The sequence below is a fragment of the Xyrauchen texanus genome, chromosome 40, assembly GCF_025860055.1.
Source record: "Xyrauchen texanus isolate HMW12.3.18 chromosome 40, RBS_HiC_50CHRs, whole genome shotgun sequence".
Classification (NCBI taxonomy): domain Eukaryota; kingdom Metazoa; phylum Chordata; class Actinopteri; order Cypriniformes; family Catostomidae; genus Xyrauchen; species Xyrauchen texanus.
Genome location: NC_068315.1, coordinates 22,917,270 through 22,937,103, shown reverse-complemented (window position 1 = coordinate 22,937,103; position 19,834 = coordinate 22,917,270). Strand labels below are relative to the sequence as shown.

The 19,834-nt window shown below is 40.3% G+C and overlaps 1 protein-coding gene across 2 annotated transcripts; it reads left to right on the top strand.

Moving 5' to 3' along the window:
- The first annotated feature begins 1,353 nt into the window (after positions 1-1,353).
- LOC127633658 (dehydrogenase/reductase SDR family member 7C-A-like) lies at positions 1,354-14,714 on the top strand. 2 transcript variants are annotated; one of them, XM_052112894.1, is made up of 7 exons: positions 1,354-1,516; positions 3,611-3,767; positions 9,691-9,803; positions 10,740-10,950; positions 11,060-11,152; positions 11,364-11,519; positions 13,316-14,712. In XM_052112894.1, exons 1-7 carry the CDS (start codon positions 1,508-1,510, stop codon positions 13,525-13,527), a joined length of 951 nt encoding a protein of 316 aa, XP_051968854.1. In that variant the 5' UTR covers positions 1,354-1,507; the 3' UTR covers positions 13,528-14,712. The 2 variants fall into 2 exon arrangements, with proteins under 2 accessions (XP_051968854.1, XP_051968855.1); XM_052112895.1 differs by having other exon boundaries at positions 1,368-1,516; positions 3,614-3,767; positions 13,316-14,714.
- Positions 14,715-19,834: the final 5,120 nt, after the last annotated feature.

The window sequence follows — 19,834 nt, the reverse complement described above, 5'->3', positions numbered from 1 at the left end:
TTGCTGCTGGAATTTCATGTTATCTCGCGAGACTCAGGAGCGCGAGAGAGAGAGAGAGAGAGCGAGAGAGCACGCCATCCTCCTGTTGAATAGTCTTGAAGCACAGATATCCACCCTGTGGCCACTGTCTGACTTATTATACACAGGGTTGGGGAGTAACGGAATACATGTAACGGGATTAGGTATTTAAAATACAAGTAACTGTATTCCACTACAGTTACAATTTAAATCATTAGTATTTAGAATACAGTTACATTCAAAAAATATTTTGATTACTGAAGAGATTACTTGGCATTTTATCGTCATTTGTTTAATTTAATATTTAATCCTTTCAGATGGAAAACGTTTATACATATATATGATGTGATCCAAAGTGCATTTGAACAGCGGTAAAACACTTTCTTATGATGTGTTGCATTCATACGAGCAGACAGAGAAGTAAGTTTTGAGCAGAAGAAATAGAAATAAACCTTGTGTAAATTGTCAGCTTTACACTAAGCTAAAATGCTATTTCTAACCATTTGCATGCACGTTACCAGGCACGATCATATTATTTTATCAAGAAAATTCACATTGGATCAAATTTCTTTTTTCTAATAAAACCTTTGATAATAGGTCAAAAATCATATTATTGTTTTCCTGTAAAAAATATCAAAAAATCCTTAAAACAAGATCAATTTGTTTAATCTAGTTTTAGAAACAACTCTGCATATGATATTTAGGTTTTTCAGAGAATGTATTTTTAACGTGTATTTTGTCTTACTGTACTGAGTTTTAATAGTCAAAACAAGTGAAAAAATCTACCAGTGCTGAAGAAGTAATCCAAAGTATTTAGAATATGTTACTGACCTTGAGTAACATTATATATATATAGAGAGAGAGAGAGAGAGAGAGAGAGAGAGAGAGAGAGAGAGTCAAAAACATTTAAACATCATTCAATTGATTAACATCATTTAAACTGAATTAAAATCAGGTTGTTTGTTTTTATATAGGAGGAATTTGACAAATTATACTTTGAAACTGTCTTATTTTTCTCATACTATCCAGCACATCTTGTAAACCTTTTACGCAAAATAAGTAGCTTAGATTGTCTATAATCAATTGTATAGTAATATACTAGTATATATATATATATATATATATATATATATATATATATATATATATATATATATATTTTAAATTGGCAAGAAACTCACCCATTATTACTTAATAGCAAATGTAGAAGAAAAAAAAAACTCCTATCTACAGTGTTTAAATTGACCAACTGAAGGAACACTTGTACTACACCACTCCACATGCCTTAGAGACTAAGCACAACATACATGACAAGTCAACAACTCATCAGCCACATGCTATTTAAAGATCACTGATCCTCACAAGTTGCCCCGGCTGCCACTGGCAGTGGGACCGAGTTTAAATGAACAAGGACGAAGACATGGTTCAATCTGCTTAGCTAACTGGAAAAAAAAGAAGATATTTCCACTGAAGGCTGGCTTAACTGTTTATGTACACTGTAAGTACACTGAAAATAAGACTACAAGATTACAGCCTGCCTGTTTGGGTTAGTTTGTGTGTATGTGCCTTTGTTTGGCTCTATCAGCATTAGCCAGACGTTGATCTATCTGTGACACTGTTGCTTGAGTGGGACTTTGAAAAGTTTTGTTAAAAGCCACAAAAAATGGAATTGGCTGATTCCTCAAAAACAACTCCCAGAAGCACATATGTGATGTCTCTTTATGTTTGTCCTAATATGTGCTTTTTGTATGCAATGTCAGTTTCATGGAGGTAACTTTGCAAGAGGTGCCAGTGGCAGTAGTTTAAAGCAGGTTATATTTAGAACTTGTCATCCACCTCACTTTTATGGAAATAGTGATGGCAGACAACTGTTACTGTACACAGATTCCAGGTATAAAAGATAACAAAGAAAACATTTCAATCTGTGACATTACTGGTATGATGAAGTCAGAAAAAGTAATGATTGAATCAACTTGAATACATTAGGTTACACTAACAAAACAGATTTGAGATGAGTTAGAAATAGCTCCTAAAAGGCAGATGTCTCTCAAAAATTACAATTCTCTCATCATTTACTCACCCTCATGCCATTCCAGATGTATATGACTTTTGTCTTTCTGCTGAACACAAACAACGATTTCTAGAAAAATATCTCAGCTCTGATGATTCATTCAATGCAAGTGAATGGTGGCCTGAACTTTGAAGGTCCAAAAAGGACATAAAGGCAGTATAAAAGTAATCCATAAGACTGCAGCTGTTAAATCCATGTCTTAAGAAGCGATATAACAGGTGTGGGTGAAAAACAGATCAATAATCAAGTCCTTTTTTACTATAAATTATCCTCCCTGCCCAGTATGGTGGCAATATGCAGATAGAATGTGAATTGCCAAAAAAAAAGTAACAAGAATGTGAAAGTGAAAGTGGACATTTATAGTAAAAAAGGACTTAAACATTGATTTGTTTCTCACCCACTCCTATCATATCACTCCAGAAGCCATGGATTTAACCACTACAGTCATATGGATTACTTATATGGTGCCTTTATGTGCTTTTTAGAGCTTCTTAGATCTGGTCACCATTCACTTGCATTGTATGGACAAACAGAGCTGAACTTCGTTAGTGTTCAGCAGAAGAAAGAAAGCCATTCACATATTGGATGAATGTGGGTAAATAATGAGAGAATTTTCATTTTTGGGTGAACTATTCCTTTAAGGTAAAAAACTGCAGGCTACCACTCTTTAAAATGTACAGTTATGTCAATAGTCTGATGATTTAACAACTGATCAATAGAAGTGTTTCCTGTTAATATGAACTTTCAGTACACTGCAGGGCTGAGCAATTAGGATTTTCACTACACTGTAAGTTCTTTTATTATATAAATGGTTTTTAGGCCTTCTACACTGACCAAAAAATAAAAATAAAGTTAACCTAAAAATGTGCTTCATGTGTTAATTAATTGGATTTATTCAAGTCGAGAATATATTTAACATCACTGAATCAGGATTTATTAAGTTACACCAACAAAATGTTTTAAATTATACATTTTAAGGGTTAGATCAAGGAGAAACTTTAATGAAACAATGGGTTATCACTTTTTACAGTGATAACAAATTTACAAATTTAAATAAATTTCTTTCTGAATAATATAAAAATGTGTTAATGTATAATTTTTTTGTGGTGGGGCCAATATTGGGGCAAAAATCTGAACTATTAGCCCAACAGGGCCAGCATAAAAACCTTTGTTGATCCCTGCTGTTTATATGAACACATACTGTATATAAAATATACTGTGTGCCACCTATAACAAACAAATCACTGCTTAACAATAGTTTGGTTCTTCTTGCTCCACTTCAATATAGTCAAGCCAAAAATAAAAAATATTTAAAATATATGATAACATCTTCCACTGTTTAACAGGATGCTTGTATTCATCACAACTTGACTCACCATTCATATGTCTCTAGTTTCATCAGCATGGGACAACTTTATTAATGCTTGATTTAAGGATCATTCATTGCGACCTCACATGCAGTAGAGGTTTCTTCCTCACAAGATGAACAGTCAATTAACTCCTATTTTTCTTGGTTTCCAGAAGATGGGTCTCCCATCTGTCATGGTCCTGCCCCTGCTGATAGTGGTTTTTGCTGGAGTTTACTATGTTTACAATAAAGTCATGCGGTTCATGTCTAAGTCCATGGTGCTGAACAAAGTGGTGGTGATCACAGACGCCATATCCGGGATGGGAAGTGGTAATGCTTAATGATGTATTAATTACTTCTTCAGCACAACATTAAACAAACCCGATATAAAACTTGCCTTCCATTCACACAGCAAATGACAGACAAGGTAACAACTTTCAGTTCCAGTTCCAATAGTTGCGTACCAACACTTTATAATAACGTTTATGAATAATTAATTAACAAACATTTTAGAATGCTTAAATGGTTAGTTCACCCAAAGTTGACAAATCTGTCATCATCTGTCAACAGATGATGACATTGTGTTGTTCCCAGCCCTTAATCCTTTCTTAACACCCCCCCACACACACACACATATATTATATTACTTGAATGTACAATAATTCATGATTTAATTAGCATAATTTAATGTTATAAGTTCCCCGTCTGTCGCTCACTTCAACGTTTTGTCGAAGAAGCAACACTAGGGGTCTCTCTTGAGCGCCGAATATGCCTCTAAACTATGAAAAAAGGCCAATGAGAAGTTGGCAGACAGTATTTGCATACCCCGCCCCCAGACATACGGGTATTTAAGTGGGCAAATACGATGAGTTCATTCAGAAATTTTCTTCGGAGCCGATGGTAGTGCATGCAGTCACTGCGAGAGCATGACCATGACAACGTTGCGGTCGTGTCTTGCTTTCAATAGAAAGCAAGCCACTACAGCTGCCCCCCCCACATTGCTCCTTCTTCCCACGGGATTGAGATTGCATCGGAGAGCGTGGCATCTGACACTGAGGACTCCCCTGGACTGCCGCTTTTGGGCCAACAAGCCCAGACTGAGGCTGATGCGCAGATGACCGACATGCTTTCCCGGGCCGCAGCTAGCGTGGGGTTGGATTGGAACCCTCCATCCTTCCCACAGCCATCGTGGTTGGATGACTGGTTCCTGGGGTCTGAGTGCCGCTCACAGCCTCGCCCTTCCCCGGTCCTGTTTTTCCCGGAGGTGCATGATGAGCTGACGTCATCGTGGAGAGCACCTCTCTCCACTCGTCACAACGCCACTCGCTCATCTGCTCTCGCTACCCTCGACGGCCCAGGTGGATAGGGCGGTTGCGCTCCACTTATGCCCCGGAAGCCCTCCCAGCTGGCGGGGTTGCCCTGTGCTCCCCTCCAAGCCCAGCAGTTCTCCTCGGTGAAGAAGCAGACTGAGGCCATATCTCACATCATGCCCCACTGCAAGCCTGCCGCCATGGGCCATCCCCGTCTGCTTGCCGAGGGCATCCCCCTGCGGCTAAGAGACACCCTGCTCCACCTCAACCAGGGCCCTGCTCTCAGCCCCAGCGTCGAGGGCGTCTGCTTTACAGCAGTACATGGCGAACATGCCAATTCCCTGCGCATGGAAATCGCTACTCTTTTACTCAAAGACTCGATAGAGCCTGTCCCTCCAACCGAATTGAAGAAGGGTTTCTAGAGCCCTTATTTCATTGTGTCTTACGACCGATCTTGGACTTGCGAGTTTTCAACCGGGCTCTGCTCAAACTCCCGTTCAAAATGCTCACGCAAAAACACATCTTGGCTTGCGTCTGGCATCTAGATTGTTTTGCAGCGGTAGACCAGAAGAACGCGTACTTCCACATCTTGATTATGCCTCGAGACCGACCCTTTCTACGGTTCGCGTTCGACGGTCAGTCATATCAGTACAAAGTCCTCCCCTTCGGCCTGTCTCTGTCCCCTCGCATCTTCATGAAAGTCACAGAGGCAGCTCTTGCCCTGCTCCGAGAAGCCGGCATCCGCATACTCAATTACCTCGATAACTGGCTCATCTTGGCCCACTCGCGAGAGTTACTATGCGCGCACAGAGACCAGGTGCTCAGGCACCTCAGCCGTTTGGGGCTTCAGGTCAACTGGGAAAAGAGCAATCTCACCCCAGTTCAGAGCATCTCTTTTCTCGGCATGGAGTTAGACTCAGTCTCAATGATGAGTGCGCGCAGTCAGTGCTGAAATGCTTCGCTTCCTTCAAGCCAGGCACAATGGTCCCCTTAAAACTTTTCCAAAGGCTCCTGGGGCATATGGCATCCTCCGCGACGGTCGCAACGCTGCCCCGGAACGCACCGTGTGATGATCACTGCCACCAGACATTCAAACCCTCGACAGACCTCTGCTTTTTACAGGTAGGAGTACCCTTGCAGCAGGTGTCCCGACGCGCCCTGGTCATGACCGACGCCTCCAGATTGGGTTGGGGCACCGTGTGAAATGGGCACGCAGCTGCTGGCCGTTGGAAAGGGGCCCTGCTGCGCTGGCACATAAACTGCCTAGAGATGTTGACTGTTTTCCTTGCCCTGAGGAAGTTTCTCTCGTTAGTTCGGGACAAACATGTCCTAGTCAGGTGGCAATCGCCAAGGCGGCATATGCTCCAGCCACATGTCACGACCCGCCCGTCGTCTCCTCCTTTGGAGCCAGCAGCGACTCAGGTCACTACGTGCCATTCACATCCCCGGCAACATCAATGTGATAGCGGACGCGCTGTCACGACAACGCTTGCCCAGTGGAGAGTGGAGGCTTCACCCCCAGTCGGTCCAGCTGATTTGGAAACGATTCGACAAGGCCCAGGTAGACCTGTTTGCCTCCCGAGAAACCTCCCACTACCCGATTTGGTGTGCCCAAACAGAGGCTCACCTCGGGGCAGCGCAAGAACGCATTTCCCCCAGTGAGACTTCTTGCACAGGTGCTGTGCAAGGTCAGGGAGGATGAGGAGCAAGTCACCCTAGTGGCTCCGTACTGGCCCACTCGGACTTGGATCTCGGACCTTACGCTTCTTGCGACAGCCCCTCCCTGGCGAGTTCCCCTGAGGAAGGACCTTCTTTCTCAGGGACGGGGCACGCTCTGGCATCCGCACCCAGACCTTTGGAACCTCCACGTCTGGCCCCTGGATGGGACGCGGAAGATCTAGCCAGTCTACCACCTGCTGTCGTAGACATGATCAACCAAGCCAGAGCCCCTTCCACCAGGCACCTTTACGCCCTAAAGTGGTGCCTGTTCACGAATTGGTGTTCTTCCCGGGCTGAAGACCCACAGAGGTGCGCAGTTAGGTCAGTGCTTTTATTTCTGCAGGAGAGGTTGGAGGGGAGGCTGTCCCCTTCCACCCTAAAGGTGTGTTTGTCGCCATCATGCAGTAGATGGCAAGTCTCTGGGTAAGCACAACTTCATTATCAGGTTCCTAAGAGGCGCCCAGAGGTTAAATCTCTCCCGACCATGCCTGTTCCCCTCCTGGTATCTCTCAGTGGTCCTCACGGGCATCCAGAGACCTCCCTTCGAGCCGCTAGAATCCGCTGGACTCAGGGCCCCCTTAGGGTCTGGGCACACTCAACCAGAAGCATTGCGTCCTCATGGGCACTGGCCAGGGGCACCTCCCTGGCAGACATTTGTAGAGCAGCGGGTTGGGCAACACCTAATACCTTCGCGAGATTTTACAGTCTCCGGGTTGAGTCAGTATCGTCCCATGTTCTCTCAGGTCTGAGCCCGTAGAACTCGGTAACATGCTGACGAACTGGCCAGGTGTATTGCTTGTGCCTAGCGCCCTTTCCCTCAGCTGAGGTAAAACCATGCGCCTTTTTCTCCCAGGAGATCCCATCTCTCGGATCCCTGGATGATTCCTCCCTAGCCCTTGTGGGTCCGCAGTTCATCGGAGGAACTCGCCGATCTAATCCACTGCGGGTACTTAATCTACCCTGTACTGGAATAGGTGCTCCACAATTCAAGGACTCCTACGCAGACTCCCCCTGTGTGTATTATCCGCGGTATGGTCCAGTTACAAAAGTGGACCCGCGTCTCCCTTAGGCAGTCCCAGCTGCCCTCCGGTCACCGTGTTGTAGCAACTCCCCCCTCCTTGAGGCTGGATCTACCACTGCGTCACTTTCCACATATCGCCTAAAAACCCATGTGATGTATTCACCACCTTTACCTCCCCTGCCGGGCAGGTGTGGTCTCCGCAGGGTCTTCCTCTATAAGACCCCATTACTTCGATGCGTGTGAGGGCCCTGGCCGTTCTGCTCTATGCGGAGAAACATAGAGAGAAAAGAGGCCCAGCCAGGCTTGGCCCGTTCCCAGGTTGGCAAGCGTCACCTTGTTCCCCTTGTTAGGGTAACCAGAAGGATTCCGATGGCTTTATGGAGCATTAGGGAAGGGTACGTGTAGCCTGATACAGTTGGTCGCGTTTGCACGTGAGAATACCTGCCCGTGTCTGTATCAGCAGTTCACGTACACAGCTCAGCGCATGGCACGATTTAAATTGGACCCCTAATGTCTCTTCTTCGACACAACGTCAAAGTGAGCTACAGACAAGGAACATCTAGGTTACGTATGTAACCCCCGTTCCCCGATGGAGGGAACAAGACGTTGTGTCCTCCCTGCCACATCGCTGAGCCGAGCCACTATTGTGGCCGGACCATTTCCGGCTCAGAAAAATCCTGAATAAACTCATTGTATTTGCCCGCTTAAATACCCATATGTCCGTGGGGTGGGGTATGCAAATACTGTCTGCCAACTTCTCATTGGCCTTTTTTCATAGTTCAGAGGCATATTCGGCAATCAATAGAGACCCCTAGTGTCGCTTCTTTGACACAATGTCTCGTTCCCTCCATCGGGGAACGGGGGTTACATACGTAACCTAGACGCTTTTAATAGGGACTAAAAACAGTTCAAGGAATGAAGTCAATAACAGAAAACTAATGAAGTTATTTATTTTTAAAATTATTATTATAATTGTTTCATTTTTTTACAGAACGTAACTGAAAACGGGAATGAAATCCCTTTCAACTGATCCGGGGTGAAAACATAATTTTTAAATCCTGGTAACTGGTAAATTTTGCTCCGATAATGTTTAAATCAACTAAACTAAAGACGAAAGGGTTTTTCACAGTACATTTTCAGAGTTACACCACTTCCTGTTGCCTGATAAAATTAGGCTTCTAAGTAGAACATAAGCGTGCACTTTGATTCTGAAGAAAACTATATTAACTATATTAAAATTTAAATCATTCAGCCTGCAAAAGGTGATGTTTAGTCCAATAGAGTCTGTGCATGCATGCAGGAGAAAGAGTTCTGTATATTTTACTAAATTAGTATTTGAAATATTTTTGGGGATATATTTAATATTAAGAATACATTTATTGAAAAGACATTCATTTATATAGGCTACTGTATACTATGCTTGTTGTGATTCCTATCCTGAAAATTCCCCCACATGGGAAAACATTTTATCGCTTTTTTTGCTAATTTTGGGCAATGGCAAGGGCCTTACAGTATTTTGAGCTTGTTTTTCCAGACCAGGTCCTTTTTTTTTCCTTAAGAGATCTGGCAACACCGCAACTGGTATGTCACCCTTAGTCAAGTACTGTAATTTTAAAAATAATATTTTTAACCGTTCTTTTATTTCGTTCTAACTGGTTACTATTTGGAAAGGAGGCCGTGGAACACTGGAACCCAGAACAAAAAAATACTGTTTCTTCTCAGAACAAATTTTTGTGTTTAATCCCTGGGTTTTATTATGATTTATTAAATGTTCATTATTGTTAGCATATACATTTGTATACAGTATATTACTGTATGATAGTATTCAATTTGGTGAAAGGACATATACAGTACAGTGCAAAGACTAGTCCAAATTGTGTGTCCACCCACTCCCACACCCCCCAAAAGTAGTTTAAGATTAGCAAATAGCAGCCACACCAAATAAAGCACTGGAGTGATAAAGAGTGAGCTGTATTCTTTCACACAACTGAGGAAAGATTGATGGGATTGTGGAGGCCACTGACTCTTTGTTGGATCTGACTGCTTTTGCTGGTTCTGAATGGAATGAACAGATAACACTTTATCATGTTTGACTAAGAATAGACATACAATATGCATCCTCCATTCCATCTCCCATATTATTAGCCTTCCTTCTAATATTTTTGGCCTCTGATCCTCTTTTTCTTTGATTCACTTTCTTCAGAGTGTGCCAGACTGTTTCATGAAGGTGGTGCGAGGCTGGTTTTGTGCGGGCCAAGTTGGGACAAGCTTGAATCTCTGCATGACTCGCTGTGCAGTGGATCAGACCCCAGTAAAGTGAGTATAAATTTACACTGCAACACAAATTAAAGCTTGCCTGCAATCTTATAATTGGACCAAAAAGTGAAACCATCAAAAAGCCCATTTCACATTCAGTTCACCAAGGCACATTGGTACTTTAATCACTCTGTCCCATCACTTTTCAGACCTCTGAATTTGATGGTTCAAATTGTATCGGGGTGTCTCTGTCACTATTTCTTCCTCTGTCATGAACAATGGCAGGATTTCCTCCCTGACAGCAGGATGTCCATGGGTCTCTACAAATGCCGTTCTGCATTGCTAACCTCATAGTACCTGAAACAATATGTTGCGCTTATTATTACCATAATCAGAAATGCAGGGCTTGTGGCAAAAATGCCACCGAAAGTGAAAAAATGCCCTAGAAACTGTATTTAAAATGTGTGGGGAATTTTTTATTTTTTACTATCAATTTTTTCATATTATTCTATTTTAGGCCAGCCTACAGTGCATAATACAATAGAGCCTCTGCAGACACCATGGAGACTGGTAGTTGTCAGCACCGTTGAATGTGTCACTGATATGAAGTAATGTCTGATGATATTTTTTTATATAAAAAAAGTAAAATAATTAAAAAACCTCCCAAAATGTTTAAAACTTCTACAGCAACTCTGAAACAGCAATTACACCAAATTGTTCACACTGGGCAGATAATAATTTAGAATGTAGTTGATTGTGTTATGATGTATTGTGCATCATTTACAGTAACTACTTCTGTTTGATGTGGATTTGATTTTATAAAAATATTCCCCTGTAAAGGTACAATAATACCACAGCAAATCAAATCCAGAGGGCTAATATTGCACTTATTAATTATGACACTGCTGTTTTTTGGGCCTCGTTATGATAATTTTCAACAATTGCAGTGGCATCTGGATTCCATCCCTCTGATGCTATCTGTGCTTCCTGTTTAAGACTTTCACACCCAAGCTGGTGCTGCTGGACTTCAGCGATATGGAGAACATTTCAGATGTGATCACAGAGATTGCAGAGTGCTACGGCTGTGTGGATGTTCTGATATGCAATAGCAGCATGAAGGTCAAAGCCCCAGTTCAGAATCACTCCCTGGAGATGGACAAAACTGTCATGGATGTCAACTATTTTGGACCTATTACGTTGGCCAAAGGTACACTAGATGTTTTTGCTCAATATAGCACAATGCATTAAGGAACATGGGGATTCTACAGTTTATTGGCTAAACAATCTTACTATGTTGATTCTTATTTTTGCTGCAGGTGTCCTGCCATTAATGATCACTAGAAGGACAGGGCAATTTGTATTGGCCAACAGCATCCAAGGGACACTTGCTCTCCCATTCCGTACCTCTTGTAAGAGCGAAGCATCAAACACAAACACCCAACCACCCAAAACACACACACACACACCCACACCCACACCCACACTCACACACACTAGAGATTCTGCTTGGGCCTGTTAACACGAAACTGCTAAAATGAACAGTAAAGTTATGTGTAATTATAATGGAAAATACTCACTACACAATTATTTTATTTATGCAACTAAGTGTTTCTTTCCAAGATGCCGCCTCCAAGCATGCAGTCCAGGCTTTCTTCGACTGTCTGAGAGCAGAGGTGGAGGAGTATGGGATCTCTGTCAGTACAGTCAGCCACACCTTCATTAACTCACAGAACACCACTCCCTCCAAAACCCCACCCACCAATCCCCTCTGGGCATGTGAGTAACCATCCAGACATTGAATAATTGTCACGTAGCAACAGTTGTTAATTTTTTTAATTCTCTAAACATACACTGCCTGACATACATACTTGAATACATCTGATTCCTAACGTAGGTAGTACACAACGTACATGCATGCCTATGAACACTGAATACATTGAATTGTAACTGAACAATTCAACCTTCAATTTACCCGCCTCTGTTACTTTCACACACTCACTCTGTTCCAAAACAGAAGCTGTGTTTCAAATATTGTGTTCCGCACTGTACACTATGCATTCAGCCATCTTGTAGTGATGTAATTTTCAAAGTATGGTATCGTCTAAAATAGAACACTAATGTTTTTGTTTGTTTGTTTTTACACAGCAGCATTTCACAGTTTTTAGCTGATGGAAGGTACATTTTAAACACATACAATCCATTGCCACTAACTTAAGTGTGTAAGCCAATCTAAAAATATTGACATATTCACACAGTGTGGGTAATGGTAACGCATTTAACTCAAATTTGAATGATTTGCTAGTTGCCAAATTCACCATTACTAAAAATGGTTTTGTCAGGCCAGCATTGCCTCTTTCGCTATATAGGTAATGACGCTGAGTGTATGAAATGCCACCATTCCACACTTCATAATTTTGGTTGAAATAGTACATCAACCGTGTACTTGTAGTACACTTCTTTTTGATGCATTTTCAGTGTGAACACACTATGCAAACTACTTGAAGTATGCGATTAGGCATGGAGCTCTAGTGAGCTGCCTACGTAGAAGCATATAAAAGGTATCATCAGTGCATTCTTGATGCAAAGGCAGTTCCAAATGATAGATAACATTCTTATGCTGCCTTCTAAGATACTGTACCTCTTTTTGGGCAAATTTTAAGGTAACATTGGTTGTATGCTTCGCAAAGAATGTCAAGAGAAAATGTTGAATGTAAAAATGTTTAGTTAATTACTGAAAAATTATACAATATAAATGAATTGTACCCTAAAGTTGTGTGTACTTCGAGTTATTCTTTGTGGTTCTTAGAGTAGAACCAAAGTCTTTTTAGCAAGTCAGTCCACTCAGCGGCCAGCTTTGGAGGCACCCAGGCGGCTATTTTCTGGCTTGTATAGCTAATGTGCAGGCACACACTCGAGTCGAATTCCTTTCTACATCCATTGAACGTTGGGCATTCCACTATCTTCCATTCATTTGAATAGAATTGGCCCGACTCTGCTAAATAGTCTCTGGTTTAAAGTTGTTAGCTTAGCAATATGCTAACGTTAAATTCTATTTAAATCAGGTGAGAGTCAAGTTCCATGTGGGGATCGCCAGGGCCATCATCAATGGGGGACAACCGGGAATGTTGTCCCATGCCCTACGATGAGGGGGTGCTATCTAAGTGAATGGAGCCCCATGCCCATGCCCAGTCAATTTGAAGTGACAGCCCTGTGGAGCATTATTTGTATGATGCATAGAATTGCTGCCTATGTGGAGCATTCAAAATCAATCAGTTATGAGATTTTAAGGTTGCCCCCTCTCCCATATATAAGAGATGCTTTAAGGGATGCCTATTATCTTATATTAAAGCAGTCAAACCCCCAGTCGAACTGATTGAGCAGGACCCCCTGATGGCAAAACGTCCCATACTGAAGTACACAAAATACTAAGGTGTCCCATATTTGTGTGGCAAAAAGTTAGCAACCCTAATCTCGATTATGATGCCTATGCAGGCAGTATACACAGTGAGGCAACTCAGTAGGTTTAGGAACAGAGCCAATAACTTTTTTTGTCTCTGTTTCATTACTGGCAGACATCTCTTGCATGCTGAACTCTCATGGGGTGAGTCCCAATGACCTGGCCCGTGAGATTGTGAGAACGGTGAACAGGCACAGACGAGAAGTGCTTCTTGCCCACCCCATCCCCTGGATCGCCCTGTACATCCGGTCTCTTCTCCCCAGCTTCTTCTTTGCTGTGGTGGCTGCTGGGGTGAAGGATGGAGCCATGGCTGAGCAGCTGAAATAGATGAACTGCAGAAAGAGGAATGAATTAATAGAATTAAGGAATGACCTGAGGCCTTGTTGTTTTATTTCATGAGCTTTGAACTCCTTTCTGGTCTAGCATTACACAGTAGGGGGGATCTTCTGATGTAAAAATACATGAAAACGTCTTATATTTTGATCTGGTTAGAAATAGGATGCTTTTATTTATCTTGGAATTTATTGTGACTGAGTTGGCTGATGAGACCAAATTATTTGATTAAATCACATCAAATAATCTTTAGTCATTCTACACATTTACACAATAAAGCTTGTGACTCGACTTCTTTGAAATGTTGTTTTATCAGATCAAGATGCTTTCATACACAATATTGACATTATATCAATGGTATGCTATAGATAGATAATAGAAACAAATGTGAGAACCTTATTTTAGGATGCCATCATGCTTGATATAAGTTTTAAAGGGATAGTTAATCCAAATATAAAACATTTTGTCCAAAAGTGTTGTTCCGAACCTGACTTTCTGACTTTCTTTCTATCGTTGAAGACAAAACGAGATGACTATATTAGCCCTAGTCACCATTCACTTTCATTGTATCTCTTTACAATGCTCCAGTCCGCCATCCTAACGTTCTACTACATGGCATGTTTTTTGCAGATGAACTATCCTTTTAATGTAATACAATCTAAAAATTGTATAATATAAAATCCTTCTTTTCTCTTTATTTCTCCAGCGCATGGTTTTGCAAGGAAATAATGTGCCATTTTGTTTCATTCACAAGCCATAAAGAGCCATATAGACGTTATTTCCCAGACGTCTTCTCAATTGCTGATTTAAGGCCAGTTTGTTCATTTAGTGCAGACGCGGCTCACTATCAGCACCTAGGGGCCACATCTGATATGTATAGTGTACTACTTCTCAACAGCACTATTGTACCTGTAGATGGCACTAACCACAAGCCTAAGACACATACTGGTACCGGAAACCTGGTGGACGTAAATAAAAATACATATAATTTCACTGCAAAGATGTGATGCTTGATGAAACATCCTGTAATTTATGGAGCCATTTCTCAATAATGAAGTAGGCATCAATAAAACATTCAAGCTTTAATATTAAAAAGTTATTGTAATAGAAACACACTGCTGATTCATTTTATATCACATGGCACTATAAATGTGTAGATAAATAAAGACATGCTGCTGTACTCATAAGAACATACCGTTAAGTATTTCAATTGTTTTAATCTTTCATCACACTGTAAAATGAGTAATGAAATATTGATTCATAGAAGTCTAATTGATATAGTATGAAATTGTAAACAGTTAAATGCAGCTTTAATGCATTAAACTATTGCTAAAATTTGAAAATTCTTGACTAAAGTGATGCTGCAAATGAACACCAATACAAAAAAAAACACAATTTACAGTTCATTTAGATCATTTCAAATCTATTAATAATAAATTGCCATTGCAATCAATGCATTTAGGTGTAATCGTTGAATGTTTCCACGTTCGAATGAAGATTCCAGACCCTAATTACCTTCTTCAAGCAGACAATATTAAAACTTGTGCTTGCTAATGATGTGTGTGGAGTGTTCAAATTGTGTTTCAATGTATCATTGCTTGTTGAAACAGAACAGTATTAAAGCAAAGAGAACATTGTTGAAAGATCAGTTGTAGCTGAGTTCATTATGGCCCTACAGCTTGCCAAAGGATTTTTTAATGGCAGCCTTTAATCGGTCATGAAAGTCCATGTCTAAATACTGTATAGGGAAGACTAGGGCTAGCCATTACACGTTTACCTAACGATTTCCGAAAAAAAAAAAAAAAGCATACAGTATACCGAAAAAGAATACAGTCTATTAAATACACTTTGACTTTGTGACCCCATATAAACTTTGTGCCCCTATAAACAACCTGAATAATATGTTAAACAAGAATGAAACAGTAATGGGCAATTGGCATCAACATCTCCTCATCACTGACCCTCAACACTGGAGCCCCACAGGGCTTTGTTCTCAGCCCACTCCTGTATTCCCTGTACACACATGACTGTAGCAACACATAGCTCCAATGCCATCATTAAGTTTGCTGATGATATGAAGGTGGTAGGTCTGATCACTGACAATAATGAAACAGCCTACAGAGAGGAGGAGCACACTCTGACATGCTGGTGTCAGGAGCACAACATCTCCTTCAACGTCAGGAAGACCAAGGAGCTTGTGATGGACTTCAGGAGAAAAGACAGAGACCACAGCCCCATCACCATCAATGGAGCAACGGTGGAGAGAGTCAGCAGCTTTAAGTTCCTCTGTGTCCACATCACAGAGGATCTCACATGGTCCGTCCACACCGAGGCCGTTGTGAAGAAGGCTCACCAGCGCCTCTTCTTCCTGAGACTGCTGAGGAAGTTTGGAATGCACCACCACATCCTCACACGGTTCTACACCAGCACTGTAGAGAGCATTCTGACTGGCTTTCCTCTCTCCAGGACATCAATACCAGGTGGTGTGTGAAAAACGCTCCGAGGACCATCAGAGACTCCAACCATCCGAGTCATGGGCTCATCAGGACCAGCACCAGCCGACTTAATGACAGCTTCATCCCCCAAGCAATCAGACTTTTGAACTTTTGATCGCTCACGATAAATATATCAGCACCACACATTATTAGCCTCGGACTGGACTCACATTTTGTACTTCTCTTAATAACACACTGGCAACTGACTATCAACTGACAGCTGAATGTCAACACAACACTTCATATTGATTTCCACTGATTACATAAAAGTATAGTATTTACAATAAATTTGTATAAAAATTTTTTTGTAGACAGTCTTCTTATTTTATGTATACTGTATATTGTATATTATTAGGTGTATATTGTCTTGTGTAACAAGATATGTCAACTGTGTTATGTGCAAATCAGATGTTTATTTTAATTGTCATACTACTATTTTGTTTGGAACCACACCCACTGTTGCACATGCACGTGTATATGGTTAAGTGACAATAAAGGGTTCTGATTTTGATTTGATTTGTAATGAAACACAAACTGATTCATAAAAATGCTAAAATAAAAAAAAAAGCATACATTGTTTTGGACAACAATTATTGTTATTAAAGGAATAGTTCATGCCAAAATGATTATTCTCTCATCATTTACTCACTCTCATGTCGTCTCAAACTCGCAAGACTTTATTTCTTCCACAGAACACAAACAAAGGTATTTTAATATGGGGCGAGACGGATGCATCTAGATTTGTAATAAAAAAGGAATTACATTTTGGTCTGTTCTCTCCCAAATTCAATTGGATCGCTTTAGGACACATGGATAAAACCACTGGAGTCTTATGGATTACTATGCTGCCTCATGTCCATTTTGGAGCTTGAAAATGTGGTTACAAACACATGTATGGATAAACAGACATCATATCTCTATTAAAATATCTTTGTTTGTGTTCAGCAGAAGAGAGCAAATCATACAAGTTTTAAATGACATATGGATTAGTAAATGCTGAGAGAATTATAATTTTTGGGTGAACTATTCCTTTAATAAATTGTTAAAACACATATGAAAACTTGCCCCAGTAAAAATGTGACATCTAACCCCAACCTGACAAGACCTTTGTCCTGAGAACAAAGTTCAACATTGCAGTTAAAATCCAACAATTCAAGCAAAAGCAAAATTGGAATTTTAATTTGCAGTAAGTAATTAAAACATTTTCTTTTCTAATTTAATAAGGTTTTGAGTGTTTGAAACCTACATATAAAACCAATGCTGGAGGAAACACACAATTTGTGTATTTAGACTTTTGAATCAAAATATTATAGTTACTGAGATAGGTTAGAAATAAGAGAAATGTGAAATTAGTGAATGTATCACTTTATGGGGGTCAGCAAGCCTCGGGCGCTCAGATGCTTGACAACATACACGTCACTCATTCGACTGCTTGATTCTAATGAATACAGTCTGTTATGTTGTTATGTAAATTCCACAATGAGAAGGGTCCATGACACCTAGTTAAAGTCCAGCTGGCCTCCGTGAGTCTATATCCAACGGGTCACTCACCCCACGGGGATTTGACCCTCCTTTCACACCAGCTCTGCCGAGATTGCAAACTGACAGCCGAATGAATAATGCTAATTTACCAACACCTTAAATGTGGGTTAACATTCAGCTCAGAAATTAACTAAAAGGTGTACTATCTGAAACGTTACACAGATTTACATTGTAAAAAGTTGTTACATTAAGGTCGAATTTTTACCTGATCTAACCACTAAACATTAGTTTGTTGGTGTAAACTAATGTAGCTTGGTTGATTAAGTCATATTAAATTATATGTTTTTAATAAAATCATTTAATTTAAATGTAACAGTATAACACCAAGCACATTTTTTTCAAGTTACTTGACAAAACATGCATTTCTTAAAAGCTGTTGTTGATGTAAGGCACTATTTCTACTAGATATTACCCTTAAAAATGACTTCAGTTAGTGTGGTCAGGTTGAATCCTTCATATTAAACTTCATTTTTGAACTGTGACTATATTTTTTAATAATGTTTTAATGATTTGTTTTTACAAGTGACTATATTTAAAAGAAAACATTTAATTATATTTTTGACCACACTAAGCACATTTGAAATGACCGGAAAAAAACAGTTTTACGGTGTATTTTTTATTTCGACACTAAAGTTCAAGCAGCTTTCTGGAAAAAAGTGCCTTAATGCCTCTAATGAGCAAGCCAAAGGAAACTGCATCAAAGAAAAACCCTATAAGACGTTTAAAGGAAGCAAAAAGGGATGCATTGTCTGGAACATTGTTGTTGTTGTTGTGTTTAAAGTTGAACAATATCCCGGGAATGTCGGAACAATATCTCAAACAAGCCCCAGGATGGATCACCCATGTACTTTTGCGACAGTCTCTGACATCTGGAATGCTTACATCATTTTTCATTCAGAATCATCTCATTCAAAAACACTCACAGCTGCAGTATTTTGCATTTTGTTGCAACACTGAATATCAATATCTTTGAGGTACAGGACATTTCGACACACACAACTCAATTAAAAAGACAATGTTTTTCCGTGTGTCGTTCTTTACTGGTGATTTATTGAATGGCCTACTAAAAAAACGCTGAGTAGATGATTGCATGACAGTGAGGTGACATAGACGGGGGATGTGCAGAAATCACCAGCGAGCCCTCTTATGAAGAAAGGAGCCCCTCTTATTAATATTTAAAGGCAACATTTATTGACAGCTCGTTGATTTACGGGGGGTGATGTAGAGAACGGTCTAATGAATCCTTTGCCTCATGCAGTGGCAGACAATTCCAGCTCTTTAAATCAAGTGTAGTGTGTGATTGCACACCTGCCTCACTCTGTTGAATTTAAATATTCACCCTGTTTTTCTCTCGTATCACTGTTGTTGGATGGATGTCCTAACATTTTGTACTAATGGCTGAGTTCAAGTGCAAGAGATTCCTGGCATTGCTTCTTTCATGCTTGACTTGTATGAATAATGGAAACAAACACATTGTTCTGTGCCACAGGACTGTTTTATCCCAGATTAGAATTTAATCTTGAGGATAAGATTGGAATAAACCTTTTATGAAACTATTACTTGTAGGATACGTGGCTAGATGAGAAAGACTTTACTGCTTTTCGTTTCCAAGGAAAGCCATTTGCGAAGCATTTTTAAGATGGTAGGCTAGTTAAAGTTCTTCAGTCAATCTTTGTGATTTTATTTACTGACAGAAGAGCATTAAATATAGGCACTGCACGAATAACCCATTTTGTATAAAGCATTGTGTAGTATTTCATGTTTTCATCATGGGTTTGGATGTAAGCCATAGGAATTCATTGGACAGCAGATGCTATGAATTAAGTCTTAGTTGCTCATGCAGTTGTCATTAGACTTGTACAGTGTTAATGATGGTTTGATTATTAGCAGCATGACTTACACTAATGAGCAGGCATTAAGACACACATGGCAGAAAACTTCTGGTTTATTTTGCTGTCCAGCTTTAATATTTTATATCAGCATATCAGCAACAAAATAAAAACAGATTAACATATTACAAAATGTAATACAAAAAAAAACAACTTATGGAGCCATATGAATCTTAATGCAAGGTCTTAATGAAATAGCTGATTCGTAGGACAAAATGTGTCCCACTATTTTACTTGATTTTCATTTTGAAGATAGTGACATCTCAACTTTAAAATCAATTAGAGATGATTACCAGAATGTTATAATTACGTTATCACATCCAAACACCACCTTTCCTCAGACTCAATTCTTCATATAGGCTACTGTAGATTACC